The sequence below is a fragment of the Ambystoma mexicanum genome, chromosome 2p (genome assembly GCF_040938575.1).
Source record: "Ambystoma mexicanum isolate Mex_15411 chromosome 2p, UKY_AmexF1_1, whole genome shotgun sequence".
Taxonomy (NCBI): Eukaryota; Metazoa; Chordata; class Amphibia; order Caudata; family Ambystomatidae; genus Ambystoma; species Ambystoma mexicanum.
The window spans coordinates 107,086,593-107,113,349 of record NC_090923.1 but is presented as its reverse complement, the minus strand read 5'-3'; the positions used below and the strand labels follow the sequence as shown (position 1 = coordinate 107,113,349).

At 49.7% G+C, this 26,757-nt stretch overlaps 1 protein-coding gene across 1 annotated transcript in view; it reads left to right on the top strand.

Annotated features, from left to right (window-relative positions):
* Window positions 1-26,757, top strand: part of RAB7A (RAB7A, member RAS oncogene family) — a 263,332-nt gene that overhangs the window by 32,792 nt on the left and 203,783 nt on the right. The window contains exon 2 of the mRNA XM_069643349.1: window positions 21,234-21,295. Within this exon, the coding sequence (XP_069499450.1) occupies window positions 21,243-21,295 (53 nt within the window). The 5' untranslated portion in view covers window positions 21,234-21,242. The remainder of the gene's footprint in view (window positions 1-21,233; window positions 21,296-26,757) is intronic.

Below are 26,757 nucleotides of genomic sequence, written 5' to 3'. Positions count from 1 at the left end.
CCACGTCTACCCTTACCTGGACGACTGGCTCGTCCGAGCAAAGACGAAGGAGCTCGCCGTGGAGCACACGGCAAAGACCGTCCAACTACTCACAGACCTGGGATTCTCCATAAACTACGCCAAGTCCCACCTGGTGCCCGCGCAAGATGCACTGTTTCTGGGGGCTCGACAGTGTCGCTCCTGGCCTCTCCGTCGGAGGAAAGGACGAGGGCCATCTTGGGCAAGGTGCCGCGGTGGCGGGTTGTGGACGCGGCCAAGGTGAGGTCCATCAAGTCCCTCCTCGGAATGATGTCTTCTTGCATTTATCTCATCCGCCTGTGCAGGCTCTGGATGCGCCCGTTGCAGGAGTTCCTGGACGTGCGCTGGATCCAGACGGGCAGCTTCGAGGAGAGGATCACACTCGACGAGAGTTTCCGACGAGCGATCCGGTGGTGGGGCACTCGCGCGCATCTGACGGCGGGCATGGATTTCCAGACCCCCGTCCACCAGGAGACAGTGACCACGGATGCCTCCCGGGAAGGGTGGGGAGCGCACACCGAAAATCTGCACGCGAGAGGCCTTTGGCTTCCGACGGAGAAGTCCCTCCATATCAACGTCCTGGAGCTCCGTGCAGTGTTTTGGGCCCTCAAGTCCTTTCTTCCGTCCCTCAAGGGCAAGGTGGTGAGGATCTTCACCGACAACACCACCACCATGTTCTACATCAGGAAGCAGGGCGGAACCAGGTCCCCAGCCCTGTCCACGGAGGCGCAGAATCTGTGGCATTGGGCCGTCGCCCAAGGGATGTTTCTGGTGCCGTTTCATCTGGCAGGGATAAAAAACACCATCGCCGACTCGCTCAGCAGAGAGCTGCGCTCGTGCCACGAGTGGGAACTAAGACAGGATCTAGTGGACCGCCTCTTCCGACGGTGGGGCACACCCCAGATCGATCTGTTCGCGACGGCGACGAACTCCAAGTGCCGGAGGTTCGCCAGCAGGTTTCCCCAGCCGAGGAGCATAGGCGATGCTTTCTCGTTCCCCTGGGAGGGCCTGTTTCTATACGCGTTCCCGCCATTGCTGATCCGGCTCATCAACCAGCTCAAGAGGTCACGGTGCAGGATGATCCTCGTCGCACCTGCGTGGCCGAGGCAGATATGGTTCCCGGACCTTCTGGACTTGTCAGCGTCCCCGTCAATCAAGCTGCCAGTGGACGCGGATCTTCTCTCCAGGGAAGGAGGCGCCATCCTCCATCACGACCCGAAGTCGCTGAACTTGCAGGCCTGGCTCCTGCAGCGTTAGAGTTTGGAGGATACGACATACCGGCCGACTGCTGAGAGGTTCTTGCAAAGGCCAGGGCGTCAACTCTTAAATGCTATGGACACAAATGGAAGAGGTTCTCTGTCTGGTGCCACGCACAGAAGATTAACCCTCTACGGATTACGGCTCCCCAGGTACTGCCGTACCTTCTGACGCTGGCCAAGGCTAGACTGGCGCACGCGTCCATCAAGATTTATCTTGCTGCGATCTCCCGATACACCAGAACCACGGGGCGGACGTCTTTGTGGTCTCATCGTCTGGTGAAAGAATTCATGAAGGGACTGTTCAGATCGTTCCCGCCGGTGAAGTCTCCGGCCCTGGCGTGGGAGCTCAACGTGGTGCTGACCAAGCTCAAGGGACCTCCGTTCGAGCCTCTGCACTCGGCTCCGTTGAAGTTCTTGTCGTGGAAAACCGCGTTTCTTGTGGCCATCACCTCCGCACGAAGGGTGGGAGAGATCCAGGCCCTTTCCTGCAAGCCCCCGTACTTGACTTTTCACGACACGAGGGTAGTGCTCAGGCGCACCCCTCCTTCATGCCCAAGGTGCCGTCGGACTTCCACCTCAACGAACCCTTGGTGTTGCCTGTGTTCTTCCCGTCGCCTTTGTCGCCGGCCGAAGGATTTTGCTCTCGCTGGATGTGGCTAGAGCGCTGAAGTTTTACATGGACCGCACGAAGTGTTTTCGGAAGACGTCACAACTTTTTGTGAACTTTGGACCTGTCAATCAGGGGAAGGCTCTCTCAAAGGCCTCCATTTCCAGATGGCTCTCCGGCTGTATCATGTACTGTCATTGGTTGGCAAACCGACCGCTGCCTGGCCGTCCGAGAGCCCATTCCACCAGAGCGATCGCGTCGGCCACGGCGTTCCTATCTGGTGTGCCCTTGCTGGACATCTGCAGGGCTGCTACGTGGAGGTCGGCGCACACCTTCACGAAATTCTACTGCGTCGATCGGGATTCCAGGGAGGAGTCCAGGGTCGGCCAAGCAGTGCTGCGCAATCTGTTCGCCTAAGGTGAGCCTGGTGAGGAGGTAAGAATTGCTTAATGTTGAGACTTTGCCACCTCCCGTGGTTGTGCATGTGTGTACTGCTATGTATTCTTTATTCATGAGCATGTGAATCCATGCCAGACCCCATGCTGGAGAAGGAACAAGTTACTTACCTGTAACTGTTCTCCAGCATGGGTCTGGCATGGATTCACATGCAAGCCCTCCCGCCTACCCCTCTGCGGCTCTTCACTTGGTCATACTGCCACTTCACGTGCTACCAAATCTGAAGATGGCTGCCAGAGGCGGGGCTTAGGTAGAGGGCAAGTCATTGGCTGTGGTCAGTATGACGCAGAGATCAGTGATTGGTTACTACTACGAAAGACAGATCAGAAACGAAACTGATACTGATTTTTTTCTTTACCGAGGATTCCCAGCCTGACGACGGGGAATATTCATGAGCATGTGAATCCATGCCAGACCCCATGCTGGAGAAGGAACAAGTGGAATATTCATGAGCATGTGAATCCATGCCAGACCCATGCTGGAGAACAACAGTTACAGGTAAGTAACTTGTTCCTTACAAAACGTATTGTTTAAAGTTCCAATATTTTTTGTTTGAATTTCGGAAGCCTCTCTGAAACTCAAGTGCATAGTTGCAGGATGGAAGTCGCGAGCATCAGGCACATCCTCTGACCTGCATGCTCCAAAGGGCAATACAGACACTCCATCCACTCGGAAGAGTGCCCATATCCAAGCCTGCATCTTTGGTGCCACTAACGCACACAGTTTAGAATCTGCAAGGAACTCGCCAATCCTACTGCAGTCTCCACTGTGATCCCTGGCTCGCTGTACTTCACTGGCCTCCCACTTCTTAACCAAAATGCAGGACCTCCTGTCCTCTCCCACACCTCTCCTTCATCCTCCTCCCACCCCCCCCAGCTCTCCCTTGGTCCCCTTCTCTCATCCCTCCTCCTCCTCTCATCTGTCTCACCCATAGCACAGGATGAGGTGTCTAGACAAGTCCTATCCATGAAAGTCTCCTCTAACAGCTGCTTCTTGGCTCCTCCAGAACTATCATGCATTGCCTCCCTTGTGACCGCCTTGGACGATTTGTCATCACTCCTTTGCCATTGGCTCCTTTCCCTACCCCACAAGCACTCTTGTGCATCCTCTCCTCAAGGCCACCTGCCCGACTAACTACTGCCCTATCTCTTTTACCTACTTCCTGGCCAAACTCCTGGAGAAGCTGCTTGTCTCCGAACTGACCCAACTGAATCTATTGGCTTTCTCCAGGACCACCAGTCTGGCTTCAGAGCAGCCAGACTGACCACAAAAGTGATGGGTGGAAGGTTTCAAATTAATCTAAACCACTGGCAATTGCTCTGGGCAACCTTCCACACCACCGTTTTTTAGCCCGTCTGCGCCATTGCAAAAGGGGACCATGCCAGTGGTTAAGATTCAGTCTAAACCTTCCAGCCATCACCTCTTTGTTTTTGTTTCAGAGCAGCCAGAGGCACGAACACTGCTCTACTGAACACCTGTGAAGACTTGCTCTCTAATCTCTGTCCAATCTGTTCTTATCCTTCTGGATCTTTCCTCTGCCTTCGACGCTGTCAATCATGCCACCCTGACAAATAAGCTCCTTGACACCCTTTGCATCACAGGCCTGCAACTGGACTGGTTAACCTCCTTCCTTTCTGACAAACCTACCTCCTTTCTGATTGACCTCCCAATTTCAACTGGGCCCTTTTTTCTCCCCCATCACACTGCCACCTGTGGCGTTCCTCAAGGCTCTCTACTCTTGCTGTGGCTCTTCAACATCTACCTTGCTCCTCTGGCCCACCCGATCTTCCCCCTTCTCTCCTCACTTCCAGTGTTCTGCAGATGACACGCAGCTATCCATCAAGCCCCACCTGCCCCCCCTCCCACGGCCTGCTCCTCCCCCCCCCTCTCATCCCTGACTGTGCGACTACTATTCAGGCGTGGTGTGCTGCCAATGATCTTTCAAAACCTTGGTGTCACCTTTGAATCCCCTCTCTCCACACATCGCGGACCTTGCGAAGAAGGCCCTCTATCGGCTGCACTGCTTCGGAGGCATTCCCCCTTTCCTCACCATAACCACCCCCCCTCTTCCCCCGGAAAAACTCAATGTCTCCAGAGCTGTGGTCCTCTCTGGGCTGCACTACTGTCAATCTTCCTTGTCCTCCAGTCAAGGGACCGCATCTCTCCAGCCCTAAAATAGCTCCAGGTTGCTGCTAGGATCAAGCTCAAGACCCTCTGCTTCGTCAACAAGGCTTTCTGGGGCCTGGGACTCCGCTACGTCCAACTCTCGCTCCCTAAATACCTTCCTCATAACGACCTTTGGTCTTCTAGCTCCAACTTTTTGCAGATCAGATGCTTCTCTATGCAGAGAGTGGGGGTCCCTTTCTCCCTTTCTCGCTCTCATGCTTGAGCCAGATCTCCTTAATCTCCGGAAACTCCTCAAGACTCTCTTTTTCTCTTCTTCCTTCCCTCTCCCCCACCCCTGCTGTCTGTAACTGGCTGCCTGGGAGTTCGCACTAACATGTGGACTCTCGACTCCCTACGCCCCATGCCATGCAGTTCCCAGGCTTGGCCCCTGTTGCCACCCCCCACCCCAACCCCTTCACTTGCATTTTTTTTGTTTGCCCTTCCCATCCCACCCTAGCATTTCGACTTTCATGCAGGCCAGCACCCCCACCTCCCTTCATCTTACTGCACTTGCATGATCCAAATGTCACAAGGCCTAGTAGGACCATTATTGTTACCTTTCTCCCTTGTCTATTCCCCCCACCTTATTTTTTGTTGTTTTTGTCTTGTGTCTTCTTGAAGCACCATTTGCTGTATAGGCTCCTTTACAACTATCCAATCAGTAAATCACTTCACCTCCTAAGCAGCTCATTGGCAACAAGTTGAGGCCGTCGACCACCATCCACAACCACAACACTGTGTGGAAGGTCAGGAGGGCGCAGACATTAGAATAAGGCCCAACTTTCCTTATCGCTATTGGATCGAACTAGGGTGCTCTTCAGTCGTCTGTATGTCCAAATGAAAAAGTATGTTGCCCATAACCCGATTTTTATCTGGCCCATCCCTAAGTAAAGTCCGGAGATTGGCTTCCTTCTCCCGAGGATACATTTTGGATCAGTATTTGGATTTCGTGTTAATAGGTAACATTTAGTTAGTCTCTAGTTACTTGATGTATCAGTTCATGCAGTTCTTTCATGAGATGGTAAGCTTTTTCTTTCCCCCTGAAGAATGTTTCCTTGACGTTTTATACGTTCTTAAATCTTTTTTTAGATGACTCTGATCTACCAAGAAAAGGAGTTTCTTCTGTAGTTCTGGTTTTCTAGACAATTGTGGTTCAACTTTCTCTTGACATTCAGTTATGTATGTTTACTTTATTACTGGGAGTGGATGGGACGCACCAAGCAAATGTCTTGGATGGTGCGGATGTCACACATGTAACGGATTTGGCGGATGCTACGGTTGGTAGAGACGTTGCAGACAGTATGAATGTTGCGGGTACTAACAACGGTGCGGCTGGTGCATATCTGTATCTCCTTTATATGCTATGAACCTGTATCTCCATGTTTACCCCTATCCATCCTGTCGCTATATACGTATGCCGCTATATACGCCCCCCACTGTTAGGATCTCGTGCCTGGTCTCGGGCGCTTTACTGATAACCGCCATATCGCACTACTACGCTTACTCTCTCCTACACACCATCATTCAACTAGAACACAGCTATACCATGATAAATTCGGCCTAGCTGTTCACGTACTAACATGGCCCCACAAACACCTCATCACGCTAATAAAACACAGCTAGCTGAGCACATTCTGGCTAGCTTGGGCTGTCCTCTGGCCTAACGCAGCCAGAACTCAGTCTGGGTGTCCACCCTACAGACTGAACACATCCAACTGATTTCCTGAGCGCCACACCTACTGCTAAGAAGCAGCTATCATGCAACAACCACACCAGCTGCACACACATCCGGTGCGCCCATGCACCATAAGACGCTCTCTCTACTGACTTGAATTGCGGTTCCCGAGGGCATTCAACCTATCAGCGCTTTGAGGTCATACCAATGATATATAAGGCGCTATATAAATGGCAAGTAACATCACATAACTTTGATCTGAGCTTACATTTTTAGGGCTCCTTCTCTTGGGTTCCTCTCTTCTTAACTTGAATAGCTGGTCTGTATTTCCTCTTCACAGGGTATTGATATCCACATTTTTTTTCTCCCGCTCATTTCTGAGCTTCTTTCTCCCATCTCATTCCTAAAGGTTTCTCTGTATGTACTTCCATAATTTTAGCTCCTGTAACCTTCGCTCTTGTTTTGAAGGCTTGGGTACTTCCCTTTTCCCAGAGTACTGATTCCCAAGTTTGCTTTCTCTTCCTTGCAGGGATTTCAATAATTCTTTCTTACTTAAAAACAATTTAATTTAAATCAGTTTTGGATTGAACTTTCCTTTTACTTGTACTGGGGCACGTTTATTGAACTGTGTAATGATTCCCTTTTGGCCTCCTGGTCTTTGTTACCTACAAGGCTCTGTGCCTGTCTGGGAACTTCTCGCTCACTTTTTGTTGCTGTTGACTCGCTGTCACCGGCGCACTCTTCTTGAGATTCTCTCACTCGTGCAGTGTCCCACTGTTCCTTCAGTTAACCCGTCTGATTGCCGCTTCGTTCTCGGGGTGGTATCCGCTTTGGTTTATCCACCTATCTATCGTTGTCATGCCACCACCTAGTTTTGGGCTCCAGCCCTCTCTGCTCCCTGCATCTGGGATACGCCATGTCTGTGGCATCTTCCCTATTGAGCTCAACGTAAGCTTGAATGTCGCTGGCTTCACGGCTCACTTGTGTTATGCTGGAAAGGGCCCCCCTTGCTTGGGCATGTGTTCCTTTCTCTGTCGTTCGGCATGTACTTTCTATTCAACTTGTTCAGGTTGGTGATCTTCATTACTTCATCTGTACCCCTCTGAATCTCCTTTGTTATGGCTGTCAGGAAGTCCTTAAGTCCGACTTTGTGGCGGATTGAGCCAGCAGCTCTGGGGAATCTGAGGTGGGTCCCGTCTCCATGTTGTGCCCCCCTAATTGGTCACCTTTCTTTGATTTCTCCACGTTGGAGCTTCTCATTCGGGTCAAAATGTCCACCTGTTTGGTCGCCTTCCTGCTCTTTGCCGTGTTGTCCCGTTACAGGGTGCAGGGCTGGGCACAACAGTCAGGCCACACAGCGCTCCTAGTTTCTTGGCTCTCCGGTCTGCCCCTGATGGCCTTCGAGGTAGGTAGCCAGAGTTTAGCTGGGTTTGGAAGCCTGGAGTCGCTCTGGTTCCCAATTTCGGTTAGCTCATGAGGGATGGGGTGGGTCTGTATTGCCTTAACACTGCTCCCCCACCTCACCGGAGTTGGGGGTAGGTGGGTGTCTTGGAGGTGATTTCCTTTGTCGCGGCTCTCGGGCCTTTACTGCTTATTGGGGGGAATGTGCCACCCTTCAGGTGGGCTCTGTGTGTCAAGTACCCATTTACTGCGTGGGGATGGTCTGGTGTACTTCCTTTTTGAAGGCGGTCAGATGTCTCCCCAAGGGCTGTGGCTCTATGGGTAAAGGGAGCATTGTGGCGAATGTCGAAATTCTCCCCGAACCCCTGGGCTTGTTCTTCACCTCAGGGATGCCAGGCTCTAAAGGGTCCAGTCCTCCCTTAGAGATGGTCGGGGGGGTCTCCCCTCCGCTCTCTGCTCTAGTCTATAACGTTGCTTCCTTGTGGGGCGGCTATTCAGCCGCTCGTCTGTCCCCTCCGATATTAAGCCAGATGGCTCTCTGCTACGGAAATGCAGACCGGGCCTCTGTGGGTCTCCTCCAGGACCAAGTCTGGCTGAATCCGACTTCTGGTGCTTGTGGACGGTTGGTGAGTCTCGCCCCCTGTTCCGCCGCTCCAATATCTGCTCTTCGCTCTGGGTGGGTTCCCCGTTGGTCTTCCATGCCGGCGAAGGAGCAGGTTACTTTCATGGCTCCCTGCGCCCGAGGGGCAGGAAGGTGGATCCAGGCGAGATCAGACATGCTTCCCACTCTCCAGGGGATGCTTTCGGGACTTCTTGGGTCCGATGGGTGTGAAGGCGGGCCCAGGTAAGATCAGCCTCACCTCCCCTTCACTGGAGTCGGAGCGCTTTCGGCAAAGAGTGTTTTAGACAGCCTGCAGCAGGGGCCGCTTCCTCTACTGATACGTATAACGGCAGATCAGATCCCGTTCAAAAGAAGCCACCCTGTGGTTCATTCACTGTTTGTTGGCAGAGATGCTGGGCTAATGGTCTTATTCGCTGCCCGCTGAGAGAGTGCTAGGCGTTGGAGCATTTCCTCGCTTTGTTGCTCCTTCACTCAGCTGTGTATGTAGAGCTCCTGGATGGATCAAGCTGCCATTTTTCGCTGGAACCTCTGGCCACCCTTAGGAACTTTGATACCAGCCTAAATTCCCCTTGTTATTGGTCATTTCCTGCTCTGACGTTTCCTCACTCTTCATGCTGATTGTGTGTTAACTGAGCGTTAGTCCGCACAATCACGCTCGGTAGTTGGAGCATGCCAGGAGCTTCTACAGTGCCATACCACTTGTGGCAGCTGCAAGCCACGCCCCCACATACCCAGTCTTTTTCTTCCCTGCCTGGGGGCTCCTGCACAATCCCGCTGGCCTGGGCTTGCCCTTAGTACTGGGGTTCAGTATGACACTGTTTCACCTACCTCTGTGTGGGCTACGTACCCCTTGCACTCCTCAGGTGTTGCAAAGTGGCTGCTTCTTTTGCCTCGCTGTCTTTGTCCCTGAGCCTGTGCTCATTTCCTCTGTGCCGCGAGTACTTCTCAAGCCCCAGTTGGTGGCACGCTCACACGCCTCTTCCTCCGCCCCGTGGCAATACATATAAGCTGTGTGTGTGTGTGTGTGTGTGTGTGTGTGTGTGTGTGTGTTTTTTTTTGTGTTTGGGGGGGGTTTGCCTCCTATGCACGAGGACACCCTGTGTGTTCTTGAGTGTCCTCAGGATTCGCCAAAGGGTTTATCGGACTGTCCTGCCCCAACCATGTTAATACCTCTCTCCTCAGCGGGATGTCTCCTTGTGTCTCCCCCGACCCCATGGATCGCCTGTGAGTTCCAATTGGGCAGGGAGAGGGGGGGAAGTGGAGGGGACCATTCATGTCCACGGGCGTCAACAGCTGCAGGGGTCTGGGAAGGGGGGGCATGCACTCCCCTCCCCTGCACCCTCAGAAAGCCGTCATTGCTCCTCACACAGTCGGGCTGCTCAGGAGGGACGCTGGCAGGCAGAGCGCCACCTCTGCAAGCCTCACTCGAGCGGAAGTCCTCACTTTTGTTTCGGTTCCTCTGTGCTCAGCCCGTTCTGATGCCAGGGCCGATTTTGTCCGCTGTTTCACCAGTGAGTGCATCAGGCTTTCACCAGCACCTGTTTTGGCTAACTGGTCGGGCGGGGTGGCAGCACAAAGTGGGTGCTCAATTCAGTCCCTGCCAGGGAGAGGATCACGCTTAGGCTGCATGAATTTGTGCTCCCCCTGGTGGTCTCCACAATGTCCATTCTTAATGACTCACTTACATCCCACATCTTCTCAGAACCATTTTAAAAAAGCTCATGCCGCACCCCTTCTAAAGAATCCTTCCCTCGACCCTCTCCAACCAATCAACTACAGGCCTTTCTTGGCAAAGCTCATTGCTACTCCCAACTGTTTCGCAGAAAACCACCTAGACCCTGCACAATCAGGCTTCCGTCCTCACCACGGAACAGAAACCACAATGATCTCAATCTGGCATGCCCTCAGTAATTTCACTCAGAAGGATGCGCCACACTTGTTCTCCATCACTCATCAGCTTTTGACGCCGTTAACCACACCATCCTCATCGACAGATTACATGCCCTAGGAATCAGAGGTGGCGCTCAACTGGATCACTATGTTCCTCACTGACGGACAGCAAGTCACCTATCTACCCCCTTCTGCACACCCAGTGAGCACTGGAGGAAACCCAAGGTGCCTGCCTCTCATGCCCTTCTCTGGGCTCATTCGCGCTCACCTCACCTGCTAGAACTATGCTAATGACACCAATCATCCTGAGGATTCCGCAATTGACCTCCGACCTGCATCCTACAGACATTGACCTCTGACCATCTCCTCAACCTGGGGAAAACTGAGATCCTGCTGTGTGGTAAAACCACTCTATTCCCATAAGTCTTGCTGGCACCCTTTCTTTGCCCCCCTTGCCCCTCCCCTTGACCTTCACCGCTGTCAACCTTTGCTGCACAAGGTACTCTGACCTAACTGTCACACCACGTAAACCTGCCACTTCCGCCTTAGGCTTCTGAAACGCACCTTCCCTTACCTCACCTACCCGAATAGACTGGCCGCAATTATTTTTAAAAAAAAATTGACTTTGCAAACTCCCTATACCTGGGTGCACCAGCCTCCAACTAAATGAATTCCAAAGAGTCCAGAACTCTACAGCCAGACTCCTCCTCCTTGCGCTCCAACGAAGGGATCACATCTCACTGGCTACATGCACCCGACACTGGCTTCCGATTGGGCGACGCCCCACCTTCAAAATCTGTGCATTACTCAACGATCTGTGCACAAAGCATGCTCCAAATGCAAGAGAAGATTACGCAGTACCTCTCAACCCACAAGCGCTGACCTCTTAGTGGTCAGGGAGTGGTCAGGGAGGGTCGGCGGGTCCGTCTACTCGAGTCCGACACCAACAATTTGGAACTCTACGCATTCAGTGCCAAAATGGGCACTACACATTTGACATGCAGGCAATCGGGTCTTTATAAAAAAAAATTAAAATGGTTCCATTGGCATGAAGACTGTACAGAGAACCGATGGGACGGTCTTCGGGTTCACTGTTGCCACCTGTTAAAAACTGTAACCACGGGACATTTTTGCAAAGGGCTCGATTAGAGTATTGTCAGAGGACCCGATAACTGCCTAAAAGGGGCCTATGCGCCATGTCCCCAAGAATTCTCAAAGGTTTGCTGGCTGTGCCCGTTGTCTGCTCTTACAGCAGTCACAGAGTTGTATCCTCTGCAGGGAACCTGCATGCTAAAAGTCACCCTAACCTCTAATTGCATTGCACATCATCTACTTAGTCCTTCTACTTCCTATACTAGAACTTGCGCGCCCTTCTTTGCTGGTCTTTAAGCAGGCTATTACTTGTATTGTTGGCTGAAAGAGGCGCTACTCAGTGGGGGAGGTTGGTCTTATTGTGGCATAAAGTGCTCTCCATGTACCCTTTAGCCCTACCCCCTTCTGTTCCCTTCTAAATTCTTTATTTCCAACTTTTCCTTAGTAAACGAGCATTTCGAATGGAGTTTGTCCTCCCACATATTCCTCATCTTTGATATTCGATGTCCAGCTTTAGCGTCATCAGAATTATTTTTTCTCGGCAGAAGCGCTGTGCGCCGATGTAGTAGAATCAATTTCCTTCGAGGGCCTATGTCTCGAGGATGATTTAATGAAAGGAACATATAGCACGAGCAGAGCCCATTAGCTCCAGTTCAATTTTGCTGCGAATGCTATTGCTTTGAGAAATGCAGCACGCTTCTTTACTTCATAGCTTCTAGAAATAGAGTATGTCTTCTTGACTAACCCGAAGACTGGGTTCAAGAAGTGTCGAGATTGTGGGTCAAAAATGTCATTGACTGGTCCACACTGTATGTTTATGGTGCTTCGGGGTGGAGCAAACCCCTCGGGCTGCTCAAAGTGCCAGTCGATGACAGGAAAGGTCTTGAAGGAATGAAAGGGGAAAATTACGGTAGGTCTCTCCTCTGAGGAAGAAAGTTAAGTGGTCGAGATTGAGGAGTGGCTTCCACCACTTCTCATCATCTGAAGTCCAAGAGGTACCATGTCGCCTTCTTGAAATGCTTCCCCTGAGAGGGTATCTTGCCACACAAAGAAATCCCCTCCGTCTGAGTGGGAGGCTTTCAGAGCAGAGATGTAAAAAATATTTGAAAAAGCCTCCAAGTCATGCTCCTACCGAGCCCTGCAAAGAAGCCAGGAAGGAAAGGGCTCGACCTAAATCGTGCACGCCCTCGAGCCTGGTACGAAGGTCTGATCCTCATTGGTATCAGTCAAACCGAAAGCATAGGTCGAGGTAGACCCCATCGACGATTTGACGCCAGCTGTGCGTCGTTGCCAGCTGAGCCATCGACGCCAAGCGCCCCAGCAAAACCTATGGCACCAGAGAGAGAGTTTGGAAGACCAGAGGGTGGGGGAGCATGCGGATGCATCATATATACAGCTTCTGTGCAAAGTATTGTAGTACATGGGGCGGAGTAGGCCTCCGTTACCATTTGAACAGGGTGATCTCCAGGATATCCTGGATAAGGGTCCTAAATTACCATTTCACATTGCTCTGCAAAAGTGAGTGGCGACGAATTGGCAAAGACCAGAAACCAATCCGGCTGTGAATAAAACATTTGAAAAAAAAAAGTACCGCCCTTCCAGTAGCGACCCAGACTACCTGTCAAAACACCCCACTGCAGATAGTTTGGTGGTACAGGCAGTTACAGCAACTTCTAAGCAAGCAGCTTATTCTACCATCCCTCCAGATAAGGATGACCAAAAGAGTTGATGGATGGGCAAGGAAGGCATTCTCTGCAGGGAGAGTATGGTGCTTAAATCGGCCAATCCCACATGTGCCCTTGCAAAATTTGCATTCACTCTATGGGAGTGCATTTCCATGGTGGCAGAGCACATTCCCCGAGTGGGATGAAAGACCGGTTCTTAGACATAATTGGAGACTGCAAAGAAGCCATGTGTGTCTCTTCAGTCAGGTCTGGGTTCTGCTGACAGCATCAGCAGGGCCATGGCTACTAGCACAGTATGGGTGAGGAAGTCTGGCTTTGCACGCAATGTCTCACCTTTTTGGCAACAAGGCTGATGAGAGCCTCGAAGTTGCAGACCTCAAAGGAGGTAGCCAAATCTTTAGGTGCCGCTGTTAGGCAGCCTCAGCCGTTTCGCCCTAGTAGATAACCTTGGAGTGGTAGATCTTTTTGCTACTACTCAGTTGGACGAGCGAGGGGAAAGGCTGGTCCAAGAGGCCAAAGAAAGTTCCCTCGTGGTGGACGAGGGAGAGGTGCGATGCCAGTTCAAGCAGGGGCATCTTTACCATCTGTCACTGCATCAGCTGCCTCAAAACCTCGGAGGGCTTGAGTCACAACTCACAGTGGGGGCGGGGGGCAGTCTGTCTCAGCATGTAGAAGAATGGTGAGTCATTACTTTGGATACTTGGGCATTGGAAACCATAGCCCATGTGTACTGCCTTCCTTTCAGAGACCTGATAAATCCACTGAGGAGCCTCTTTGAGGATTCCAGATCCGCTCCTTGCACAGGAAATTCTAACCCTGCTAGAGAGGTGCTTTAGAACCAGTGCCTGTAGCGGAGAGGAACAAGGGGTGGTATTCCCCTTATTTTCTAATGCCCAAGAAGGACGGAGGACTGAGACCCATCTTGAATTTGAGATACTTGAACAAGTTTCTCAGGAAGGACAAGTTCATGGTCACTTTCTCAGATCCTTCAGGCTCTCCAACTCCATGACTGGATGGTGTCATTGGATCTTCAGGATGCTTATTTTCATGTGCCAAACCATTTCGAGCACAGAAAATATGTGGTGATTGCAGTTGGCGATTTCCCTTATCAATTTCGAGTTCAGCCATTCATGCTAACATCCGCCCCAAGAGTTTTCACCAAACCGATGAACGGTAGTGGCAGCGAGTCTCGGAGGGAGGGAAGGAGGAAAGAAGGGAGGGAGGAGGGGGCAGGATTCACGTCTACCCCTACCTCGATGATGGGCTGATCAGAGCGTGTTCTCCTGAACAAGTCCTATACCATCTCAGTGTCACCTGCCTCTCTTCACAGACTGGGCTTCTCCCTCAATAACAAGAAGTCCCATATGACACCTTCCCAAAAGCTCGGGTTCATCGGAGCTGTACTGGATACATCCTTGGGAAAGAGCTTTCCACCCAAGCTGAGGGCTCAAGACATTCAACAGATGGTCACCAAATTTCAGAGTGCCCAACGTCTCCCGGCTTAGGTTATTTTTATAAAATTTTGTTTGAGGTTGCTTCGCCTCATGGCATCCTGCATTTCTCTGGTGCCAGAGGCCCACTTGAGAATGAGATCCCTTCAATGGGCTCTCAGAACACAATGGTCCCAGTTATCAGGAAAGATGTGGAACCTACTTGAGGTTCCAAGCACAGTTGCACAGGATCTTCTGTGGTGGGCCTGCAAGGACAAAATTCTGAAGAGAACCTTTTTGGCAAGCATGGCCGGAGATAACAGAAGTGATGGACGCCTCGCTCACGTGCTGGAGAGCCCACACCAGTGATCTGACAGTCAGTGGTTGTCGGTCTCCATCAGAGCCCAAATTACATTCCAATCTTTTGGAGCTGGGAACGGAGGGCAATCAGACTAGCGCTGGAGGCCTTGCAGGAGAAATAATGATGGACAATACAGTGGCCATATACTACCTAACTTCAGCCCGTAGAGTGAGTGAGTTGCAGGCACTTTCATCTAAGCCATCCTTTACTGTCTTCCATAAGGATAGTGTTCTGAGTGTTGAGCCTTCATTCTTACCCAAGATCTTTTTTGACTTTCATGTAGGACAGAACATTGTTTTACCTTCTTTCTATCCCCCACCTCATCCTTGCAAGGAGGAGGGGAGATTACACAGGTTGAACCCTCGCAGAGCTTTAAGGTTTTATATAGCTAGGCTGTCGGAACGCATTGATTTTCAATGGATATATGGGCCACCAACAGGGTCAGGCTGTTCCGAAACAGACCATATCCAAATGGATCTTGCTGGTTATTTCAGAGTGTTAGACTGGCAGGCAAGGATCCTTCTGAAGGGTTAAAGCCCATTCCACTAGGGGCATGGCTACCTCTACAGCCCTGCAAAGGGGGTCTACCGATAAAATGTGTTGCAGCAACGTGGTCAACGATTCACACGTTCACAAAACATTACTGCATAGGATCTTCCTTCGGTGACGATGGGAGCTTTGGAAAAGCAGTTCTGCATTCAGTTCATGAAAACCTATAAGAAACTGAAATTCTTACTCCCTCCACCAAATCCAACACTGCTTTGGGTGTCTATCAAAGATGAGGAATATGTGGTAGGACACAAAAAAACAGAACTGAAGGCAACGGGCGCTGCGCGTGCTATATATGCCTTCAATGACATCATCATTGAGAACGGAGGCCCTCGAGGGCCATCCAGTCGATGCCATATATGCACAGCGCCCCTGCTGAATTTTTTTTCCCCTCGATGCAGCTGAAGGTGGATATCGAAGAGGAATACGTGGGAGGAACATCCAGTTGAAAGAATGTTACCAGGGGTAAGTAACTTGTTCATCTATGGCACCAAATGTGGTACAGCTATTTGTGGTAGTCATGTAACACGCATAGCTCCGAGCACAGGAATCCTGAGCAGTTCAATAACTGTACTGACAATATTGTAACCATATTAACCTATTTCCTCCTCCCCCTCTATTTCCAAGTTCCAGGCTTGCAACATGACCTTGATGCATAGCAGGCTGACGTAACATTCTATTCTCAAACTAAATATACCATTTGCAATCTATTCTTGATCAGATCACATCTGACTTCCCGCCTTGGCATTACTATTCTGTACTTCAGGAATTTGCCCAGTGAAAATATTTAAGAGGTAATCCTAGGCCAAACGCATCAGGATTTTATCTAGGCTGCTGGTCCACATCTCTAGCCCTACAGGCAGCCCAACACCATGTGTCTTTCTACCCATTGCTTCTCTAAACTTTTTAACAGTCTGAACTGTGGCCCTTTTGGACCAAACCCATCTTCAGCCGAAAGCCACAGAGGCTCTTCTGGCAACATCAATCGGAAATAAATCTCCTCATCCCTGCAACACAGGGACAAGATCAGAGAGACGATCACTGATGGAGTAGGCGATCAGGTGACATGAGCGTGTCATCCCTCTGTACTTCCTGGAGGTGCCCAGCCAGGGGCGTCCCATTTAAGGACGTACCAGTGAAGGGTGAAGACCAGCCCTGGACCACTGTTGGCACCTGTAGCTTCCTTAATACTGTGCTGTCTCTCCCCCACTGTGCTACTAACCTATAATGCATTCACTCCATCTCCTCTTACTCGCCTCTCCCTACGCTTTCTCCAATCACGCTACAACTTCCTCATTTCCTATCCCTGTTATAAAACTTGCAACTCTAAACTCCCACTACTCCATTTCTCTCCCACCAACAAACAAAGCTGACAAGATACCCATACCTCCTCCAACACTGATCTACCTCTCCTCTTCCTTTTGAAACTCTGCTTGGCTTCCTTACCATATCAACTGAACATTGCACTCTAAAATGCTCAGTCCGTATGCAACAAAACTTTCTTTAACATTGACTACTTTCACTCCAGCTCTCCTTCCCTAGACCTTCTTGCTATCACTCTGGGTTTCTCCATCTGACACTGCAACTCTAGCAGCCCTACACGACTCCAAACTATCCTTAGTTCACTCTCCTCAACTGACTGGCAGTGGTGGAGGGGTCGGACACCTACTCTCTCGCCTAAAATGCCTCCCAAATCTCCAATGCCACATCCTCGCCTGCCTCTTTTGAATTCACCATGTCTACTATTGCTCTGCCTCACTCGGTTCACATCTCCACCTATCGCCCTCCTAGTCCCAATGGACCATTCTTTGATTACCTCGTGCAGTGCTCCAGATAAGATTATGAGATGGGAGTATTTTACTCTGTATTTTTAAACTTTGAGAGTAAATGTGAAGAGAGTAAAAATTACTTTTCTCCTTCGCAAGAGTAAAATGTATGCAACATCCAGCCGATGTGTGAAAAAAACTGTATGGAAATCATTACTATGTGGCAGCTTTCTGCATTGTGACAGAATACACCTTTCATAATTTCTGGCCATTTGATCTCGCCTGTAAATATTTAGGTTTTGAAATCACAACCTAGCCAATTATATAGTAAAGCATACACATTTGTATTGTGTATTTTGAGATTCGATAGCAGAATTGTCTTTTGATGCTAAATGACTAATTTTCTGGAGCTATTACTACCTAATGGTATACCAATGTTATGATACAACAGTGCAGAGAGGTATGGACTCCATGCTAAATTCTATATCTAATCTAGTGGTCAAATGGTTATTTATATAGCTCTTTTGGCAAAGCGCTGCACATGGAACATATTTATCACAGTTACCACCAAACCAAAGTCTGTACTCCTTTATCGACCTCGAAAGGCTGAGTTGGACTTGACAGGATTCGAACCCACAGATCATGCAGAGATTGCAGCAACGAGTGCTCAACCGGCTGAGCAATCCTATTGGCGAACATCCGTCAGAGGTTGGTTAACTGAGTATCAACTAAGGTATAATCACAGTACCTAGATGTATGACGAACCATTTATGAAGCGCTACATAAAGTTAAAGAACTATCTGGATTATCACAGGGACAGGTTTTGCTGAGTTTCTACTTCAATTACCAATGTAACTATCATTTGTTTGTTTTTGAACAGCGCGTGCACTTTCTTGAGTCAGGTTCTGGATGTTATTTGTGAGAGGCTAGAACACCTGTGCTCAGTGTAATGACAATTGCTCACCCTTGACAATTTATAGTGATGTACCCCATTGACTGCAAGGTTGAATGGATGTAAACTACTGTGCATAGGCATCATTTTACACACTGTTTTCATAATTGGACTGTAAAAATGATCTGCCTCTGCATGATTATGCACACAGCACCGGAACTCTGAAAAGTGCAATTGTGCAATACTGGTTTGCTTTCACTGGAAAAAAGCATAACTTGTTAAAAAAAAAATAAAAAAGAAAATTCTTAATTGCAACTTAGTTTTCCATCTTGATTAATTATACAATCCTAAAGATCTAGGAAAACGTGCAGTGCTTCTGAAGCTGAATGGAAAGACCATTCCTTTTATCATTGTGCAGTTTATTTTTTGAAAGTTTCAAAGAAATACATTCTGTTTCAGAGGTGGCTTGCAATTAGATCCATGTAGATAAAAATCACAAGAAGCCTTCTGGTTTCTGTAAAGTAACCTGACCTTTGCACTTCCGTCTGCTCTAAACCTGTGTGTAAATGTACCCAGGAAAATAAAGCTTGCGTATTTAAATGCGTTAAAAAAAATACAAAAAAAAGAGCCCTGACCTTGGGTAACTCCTTGATTCTCCTTGCACTAAACATAACCTCATTCTCTTAGGTGACTTTAATCTTCCCTCTCGACCCACTTCTCATAAATATCAACTTCAGTTTTTCTTGGTGCCCACACTCCACTCTATCCATAACCTACTAAGCCACCCACTGGGTAACTCTTTGGGTCTCTTATTATTCTTCACCTCACAGCCATTAATACTATCGCACCATCCATATCTCCATATCTGATCACTCGATTGTTTGCACCACACCATCTGCTTTTGACCTTTCCTCACCACTTGCTTTTCCTTTTGCTAAAAGGAAATGTAAACCTTCTGACACCCCCTTTCTCTCTCCTTCACACCTGATGCCGCTTCCAACAACACTGCTTCTCCAGCTTCCAATCCCTATTATGACTCCTTCTCCTGTCATTTCCCACTGCATACTTTTACTCAGAAGTCTCAGCGTCCTCAACCATGGGTCACACCATTCATACACTTTCCGCACAGACATGCGTTGGCTGCTGCGCTAATGGAAGCATAACCACTTGCATGAGGACCTGCAACTCTCCCGCTCTACCCTGAACACTTAAGTCCACTCTTGATGGAGAGAAAGGGGGAATTTTACCTAACCCTCATTGACTCCCACCAACCAACCTTGCCAGCTACAGGGCAACCTACACTCACTCCTCCCAAGCTCTCAACTCCACTCGCAGCTAATAACCTAGCTAAATATTTCACTGCAAAAATTACCCAAATTAAAGACTCTTGACCTTTCTCACACTCCCTCCTCCTACACGTTACACTCTGCCTACTCTATTTTCTTCCTCTGCACTCCCACTTTAATCGCACTAATACTGGTGAAGTGTTATCTCTATTGAAGAAGGCTAACCCGTCTTGTGCCCCATCAGACCCTCTTGCTCCTCAGCTAGTCAAGCCTATTGCCCCATATAGTGGCTTCTCCCCTCGCTGAAAACTTCAACCTGTCCTTTGACTGCGCTTGCTTTCCCTCTGGTTTAAATCCATTGTTCATCACTCTCGTAAAAAAGAAAACTGACCAGAACCTACCAACTAACTTTCGCCCTGTGTCTCTCCTTCCACACTACTAAAGGGGGTGTGGTCATCCATCTTACCAATTTCTTAGTCAGTCACAACCTTCGAGACCCCTTATAGGCAGGTTCTGCTCCCATCGCTCCACAGAGTGCTATCATGAATGTGTCCAACTACATTGCCTCTGCTAAGCACGCTGACCTTTTCTCTATCCTAATTCTACTTGACCAGTTTGCCTTTGACGCTGTTAATCACTCTCCTTAATGCTCTTTCTTCTTGGGATTCACAATCTAGCCCTTGCCCGGATTGAATCCTACCTTTTCACCTCAACAATTGTCTCCTGGAGAAACACCTTTTAACTCACTCCTCTAACTGTGATGTTCCACAAGGCACAGCGTTGGGTCCTCTCCTCTTTACGCTCTACACTTCTGCTCTTGGGGCACTAATCTCCTACTTTGGGTTCTTGTACCAACTCTTCATGGACACCCAAATCTCCTTTTCCTGAACTCTCAATGTCCAATTGTCTCTCTACCATTATTGGATGGCTTTGCACTCTGATGTTAAACTCTACCAAAACAAAGGTGGTCTTCTCTCCCCCCCCCCCAAACCTCTCTAGTCTCTTCCTTTCCAGTTCCCACCTGACACTCTCCCCTACTCTTCTTCAGCTAGAAACCTCTGCGTCATCTATGACCCTTCTCGCACCGTATTTACTTTCATCTCCAAAACAGGATCAGCAGCTCGCCTTAGGGGTCACTCAAACTAGGGAGGTGTGGATTAGGTTCTTATGTGAGCGAGGGGAATGACTAGGGTGTCGTTTGGGAGATGTATAGTGAATGGGAAAAGTAAAAATGGTGGGACCATTTGTGTGAAATCCCTAAGAGGGGGGAGCAGTCGGAAAGCCTCAGTTGTGCCTGCCTGGATTACCGTCCCTCTTTCTGTTTCCTTGGGGGCCTTTGAAGCTTCAAGTACCACCGACTTGATGGTGCTTCTTTTTCCATCTCCATTCATCTGGGATTTGCCACTACTTTACCCAAGTTCCTTTTGGCTAACCATCAACTCCTTATTAGAATGTTAGTTTTATAACCACTTAACGCATTTCTGTGTCTGTTGCAGATGTTCTGCAGAGGATATGCATGCAGCAAATTAAACTTCCATTTTAAGTTTGTATTCTAGTTATGTGCTGCACATAACAAAAGTGCAATTATTCCATATGCATTGTATACATTTACAGCTGTTCACTGCTTTTCTTGGTATCATTTTATTCATTCTGGTAAATTTCACACAGCGACTGTTTTAGGTAATAGTGTTAATTTGGTCTCTGCTTTGGCATTTGAGTACATACTGTGGTGGGCAAGATGGCTGAGCTGGTAATACTGGTCACTGGCATACCCTGCCACATCTGTCTCAAATGCCTTCCACCCTCATCCGTGGTCTGTCTGCAACTGACTTTGGTGGTAATCTGCTGCACTACACTGGGTTGAGGGAGTGGAGTGTATTCATACAATGCTCAAGAGGAGGGGTGAATGATCTTTTTGACTGTGCGCCGTTGAAGACCGGGCCAAGAAATAAATTACTGCTCTTGTTCTGTCAAATGTTTGTGTTGAGTAGCACGAGTTGGGGAAAGTGTGAAGATGGATGTACCTTTTTTAAAAGGGATACCTTGCCAGACTAACATTCCATATTTTTTTTTAACAGTTGTGAAAGATGACATCCAGGAAGAAAGTGCTGCTGAAAGTTATTATTCTGGGAGATTCGGGGTAAGTTATGTTACTTTGCATTTATATAGCGCCTTATGTACCATTGGTATATCTCAAGGCGCTGGTAGGTTGAATGCCCTCAGGAACCAAAGTTCAAGTCAGTAGAGGGAATAGAGTCAAAAGGTGCGTGCGAGCACTGGATATGCGTGCCGCTGGTGTGGCATTCGTGTGATGGCTGCTTCTTAGCGGTAGGTGTGGTGGTTGAGAGATCAAGAGTATGTCTTTGTTCTGGCAGGTTGTTATCCAGACCGATTCTGGATGCGTTAGGCCTGAGGAGAACGCCTAGGCTGGAGGGTGTGTAACCAGCAGTGTTTAGTTAGGGTGATGGGTAGTATGAGGCAAATGATGGTATGAGAACAGCTATACCGAATAGTGTCATAGTTCTCCAGCATGGAGTCTGGCATGGATTCACATGCTCATGAATATTCCCCTTCAGGCTGGGAATCCTCGGTAAAGAAAAAATCAGTATCAGTTTTGTTTCTGATCTCTTTCTTAGTAGTAACCAATCACTGCCCTCTCCCTAAACCCTGCCTCTGGCAGCCATCCTCAGATTTTTACTGCACGTTCAAGTGTTGGGAGTCCTCGTACTATAGCTCTCGAGCTTTTTCTGCGTTTCGCGCTTTTTCAAACAGATTTCTCATTTTTCAGTTAAATGGAGCCTCAAGCTCCACCGCTTCTACTTCCGATCAACGGGGATACGTTTCGGAATCTTCTACGCCCCTCAAGGTTGAAGTTTTCATCGAGCTACGCTTCTTGGAGGATTCCAGAAGTTTTCTGAGGCCTACCTCGTGGACATGGCCCAGGAGAAAGGAAGCTCGACATCAGGCATGCTGTTCAGGAAGAGGGTCTCTGTCTGGTGCTGTGCACAGAATGTTAACCCTCTCAGGATTACAGCCCCTCAAGTGCTACCATACCTACTGTCGCTAGCCAAAGCTGGACTTTCTCATGCTTCAATCAAGATACATCTGGCAGCGATTTCACGATACACCAGAACTACAGGGCGGTCATCCCTGTGGTCTCATCGCCTGGTGAAGGAATTTATGAAAAGACTGTTTCGATCATTCCCGCCGGTGAAGGCACCAGCCCCGGCGTGGGAGCTTAACATGGTGCTGACCAGGCTCATGGGTCTGCCATTCGAGCCGTTGCATTCGGCCCCGTTGAAGTTTCCGTCGTGGAAGACGGTGTTCCTTGTGGCCATCGCCTCCGCACGACGCGTGGGAGAAATTCGGGCCCTATCCTGCAAGCCCTCCATACCTGACAGACGCACCCCTCCTTCATGCCCGAAGTGCCGTCGGACTTCCATCTTAACAAGCCCTTTGTGTTACCGGTTTTCTTCTTCCCCTCGCCTTCGTCGCTAGCCGAGAGGACTTTGTAGCTAGAGCGCTGAAGTTCTACATGGACCGAACAAAGTTTTTGGAAGACATCATAGCTGTTTGTGAACTTTGGGCCTGTGAACCAAGGGAAGGCTCTCGACGGCTTCCATTTCCAGATGGCTCTCCGGCTGCATCATGCATTCTCATCGGTTGGCAAACCGACCGTTGCCCGTCCGAGAGCCCATTCCACCAGAGCGATCGCTGCTACCACGGCGTTCTTGTCTGGTGTGCCCCTGCTGGACATCTGCAGGGCTGCTACGTGGAGGTCGACGCACACCTTCACGAGATTCTACTGCGCCGACCGGGATTCTAGGGAGGAGTCCAGAGTCGGCCAAGCAGTGCTGCGCAACCTGTTTGCTTAAGGTGAGCCTGGTGAGGAGGTAAGAAATGCTTAATGTTGAGTTTTGATGTAATGCTTAATGTTGAGCCTTTGCCACCTCCCGTGGTTGTGCATGTGTGTACTGATATGTATTCTTATATTCATGAGCATGTGAATCCATGCCAGACCCCATGCTGGAGAAGGAACAAGTTACTTACCTGTAAATGTTGTTCTCCAGCATGGGTCTGGCATGGATTCACATGTGAACCCTCCCGCCTACCCCTCTGCGGCTCTTCACTTGGTCATACAGCCACCTTACGTGCTACCAAATCTGAAGATGGCTGCCAGAGGCAGGGCTCAGGGAGAGGGCAGTCATTGGCTGGGGGTAGTATGACCCAGAGACCAGTGATCGGTTACTACTAAGAGAGAGATCCGAAACGAATATTGAATTTTTCTTTACCGAGAATTCCCAGCCTGACGACGGAATATTCATGAGCATGTGAATCCATGCCAGACCCATGCTGGAGAACAGTTACAGGTAAGTAACTTGTTCCTATCGCTGTGTTCTAGTTGAGTTGTGGTGTAAAGAAGAGAGTAAGCGTGGAGATGTGATCTGGTGGTTTACCTTAGGTGCTTGAGATTGAGCCCACTCCAATAGTTCCATGTACTCCATCCGTTCCACGTACTCCGACTGTACCATGCATTACAACCGTTTCAAGCGCTCAAAACCATTCTTTTCAAACATTCCATGCACTCAAAGCCGTTACATGCACTGAGTATGCATGCTTGAATGCCTGGTGCTTAATCGTGTCAAGTTTACCATTTCTGATCATGATCATAATTTAGATGGATTTTTGTCATTATTTGAAAACCTTTATAAATTGTGTGGACTGTGTCCTGAGTGGCCAACTATATTTTCCACCATATTTTCCACAGATAGCCAAATTTATAAATTGAAATTTTATTTTTTATTTATATCGCGCTCCAAGACCGACTCAACTGTATCCAGGCGCAGATGGTCAAAGCAGCTAGATTTGGGACGTAAACTAAGCCTCATAGTGACTTTAAGTGGAACTGCCTACTTAAAGTGGGTTTTTAAAGCCTTTCTAAACTGACCCAATGACTGACGGGCTCTAATCTCCACTGGGAGATGGTTCCAGAGCTGGGTCTAAAAACTCTGAATATCCTATCTCTTCTGAAGACAAAGTTTGGAGCGTGGAACAGCCAGCAATAGCTTATCTCCTGAGCGTAGGGCTCTGGTCGAGTGATACAGCTGAACCTTTGCACTGAGGTAGTCTGGGGGCAAGGCCATGAAGACCTTTGTAAATCAAGCACGCTACTTAATTTGACACAACCAGTGCAAGGATCTGCGAAAGCAAGATACATGGTCCCTTTTTCTCAAGTGTCCTATCGGTCTAAGCGCTGCATTCTGGGCTCTCTGTAGTCTAGATAACTGCTTCACTGGAATACGTGCCATCAAACTGTTAAAATAATCCAGATGAGTGTTTGTCATCACCCCCACCACCACTGCATGTTCTTCGGAAGGCAGGAAGGGGAAAAAATATGTTCCTAGGCATCCGCTAGGAATAGTACACTGGCTTCACCTTGGCCCCCACCCAGGTTTCACTTCCCAGGTTCTCCTGCCAGACACAGGCTAGGTTTTACTTTTTTATTTTTTTTTTAATTTGTTTTATTTGGCAACCTGAAGTTTCTCAGACAATATGAGGGGATAATACTTGTTTCGAGGGGATTGGGTCCTCCGACGTATTCCAGATCTATGACAGTAATCACCACAGCTGTGCTGCTTTGGAAAATCTTTCGGCTCCTGCGTCGATGACGCGATACGCGCCCTCGAGGACCTCCGCCTACGTCACTGGATGTTACAAGTAGGACGCTCGACGCCCGTAGCCTCAGTTCTGTTTTTTCCGCGAACGTGTTCGCTTCGGGAATCTCGGCGCACCTCCACTCTTTGGAGTTTATTTCTCGGTTCTCCGAACCTGTTAGTTTTGTGTACCGCGTCCGGTATTTAAGAAGTGCAGGGACTGTGGGTCCAAGATGTCGGTTATGGACTCGCACAACGCCTGCCTCTGGTGCCTCGGGGAGGCCCATGACACGGATGACTGTCGACTGCCAGTCACTCACGTCTAAAGCCTTGCGGGAGCGCAAGAAGTTATCGGTAGGTAAGGTGTCTAAGCCACGGAAGTAGAAGTCTGCGGGGCTTTCGACGGATGATTCGAGAAGCGACTCTGCGTTGTCGTCGAAGTTCAGTGAGTCTCGGTCCCGCTACTCCTCTGCGAGGCACTTCCAGAAGCGCCGGCATCGGTCGCCTTCCCTGTCCTCTTCCGAGGACTCCGCCCGTCGGCAGGTTGCTTACCCTACCAAGCAGCCGACGCCGGAGGAATAGGCTTCGGGAAGAAAATGTTTGCGATTCTCGAATCGCAGGGCACCGGTCCGTCCGCGCCTCCGAGTGGGATCGGTCGAGAGACACTGCTCGCACGCCTTCGGGCTCGGGTGGTCGGCGCGATTCACGGGAGAGGTCCCGCTCGGACAAGGGGAATTGTTCTCATCATGCCTGGTCCAGGTCCTCGACGCGCTCGAGACCGTTTGAACCGCCGGGGTCGCCGACGGACTCTTTCGAGGCCGCGCCTCTGAAGAAGTCGTCGGCGCCCAGGCTGTCGAAGGACACGCTCAGGGCTCCGGTCTCGAGGCATGTGTCGACGGCATCGATGCTGTCGGCGCCGCGTTCGGCATCGGCGCCGATTCACTCGATGCCCTCGACTCCTTTCGAGGCTGTGTCGATGGGGGTACCCCAAGGCTCGGTGGAACCCCCTAGAAAGGCTCTGGCCAAGGTCAAGCATGGCTTTGGTTCACATTCTGTGCCTTCTTACCGCCATCTTGAGTTTATTTCAGAGGTGGATGATGGCTCTGATGATGGCATGGTTCCTAATAAGGTGCCAGACGAGATTCTCTCAGGCCATAGCCAATTTGAGGACCTGAGGCAGTCCCTGCACGATGCTAGTGGGCTGGACACCTTTCCGGAGGTGGAGTTTTGTAGGCCTGAGCCTGCAACTCATGCCGACGCCTTATGTCTAGGGTCACCGATTTACTTGGGATGGTCTGCTCCCCCAGGGGAGTTTCTTCAGGATGACCTTACGGATATCCACCAACTGACCCGTTTCTTATGGCTCTACAGAGGAGGGTGGCGGTGGCTTGGACTGCTCCGGAGAGTGTCCCGGCAGTGGGCAAGTCTTCTTCTGGTGCCAGAGGCCAGGTTGCGGATGAGATCTTTGCAATGGGCACTCAAGCTCCAGTGGTCTCAGTCCTCCGGCAGGATGTCGTACTCTGTTCAGGTACAGTCCTCGGTCGCCCAGGACCTTCTGTGGGAGGCCGTCGAAGACAATCTGATGAAGGGGGCTCCTTTTTGGGTACCCTGGCCAGAGGCGACGATCGTGACGGACGCATCCCTCACAGGATGTGGAGCTCATGCCAACGAGTTGACAGTCGGCAGTTGTTGGTCTCTGGAGTCCAGACTCCATATCAGTCTGTTGGCGCTGAGGGCATCAGGTTTGCCCTGAAGGCTTTTCTGACGACTGTGCGAGGAAAGAATGTCTTGATCCTGACGGACAACACGGTAGCCATGCACTACCTCAACAAAAAGGGGGAGGTGGATGGGGCAGGGTCACTTCCCCTGTGCAGGGAGGCGATGCAGCTCTGGTTCTGGGCAATCCAGCTCTGGTTCTGGGCAATCCAGCTCTGGTTCTGGGCAATCC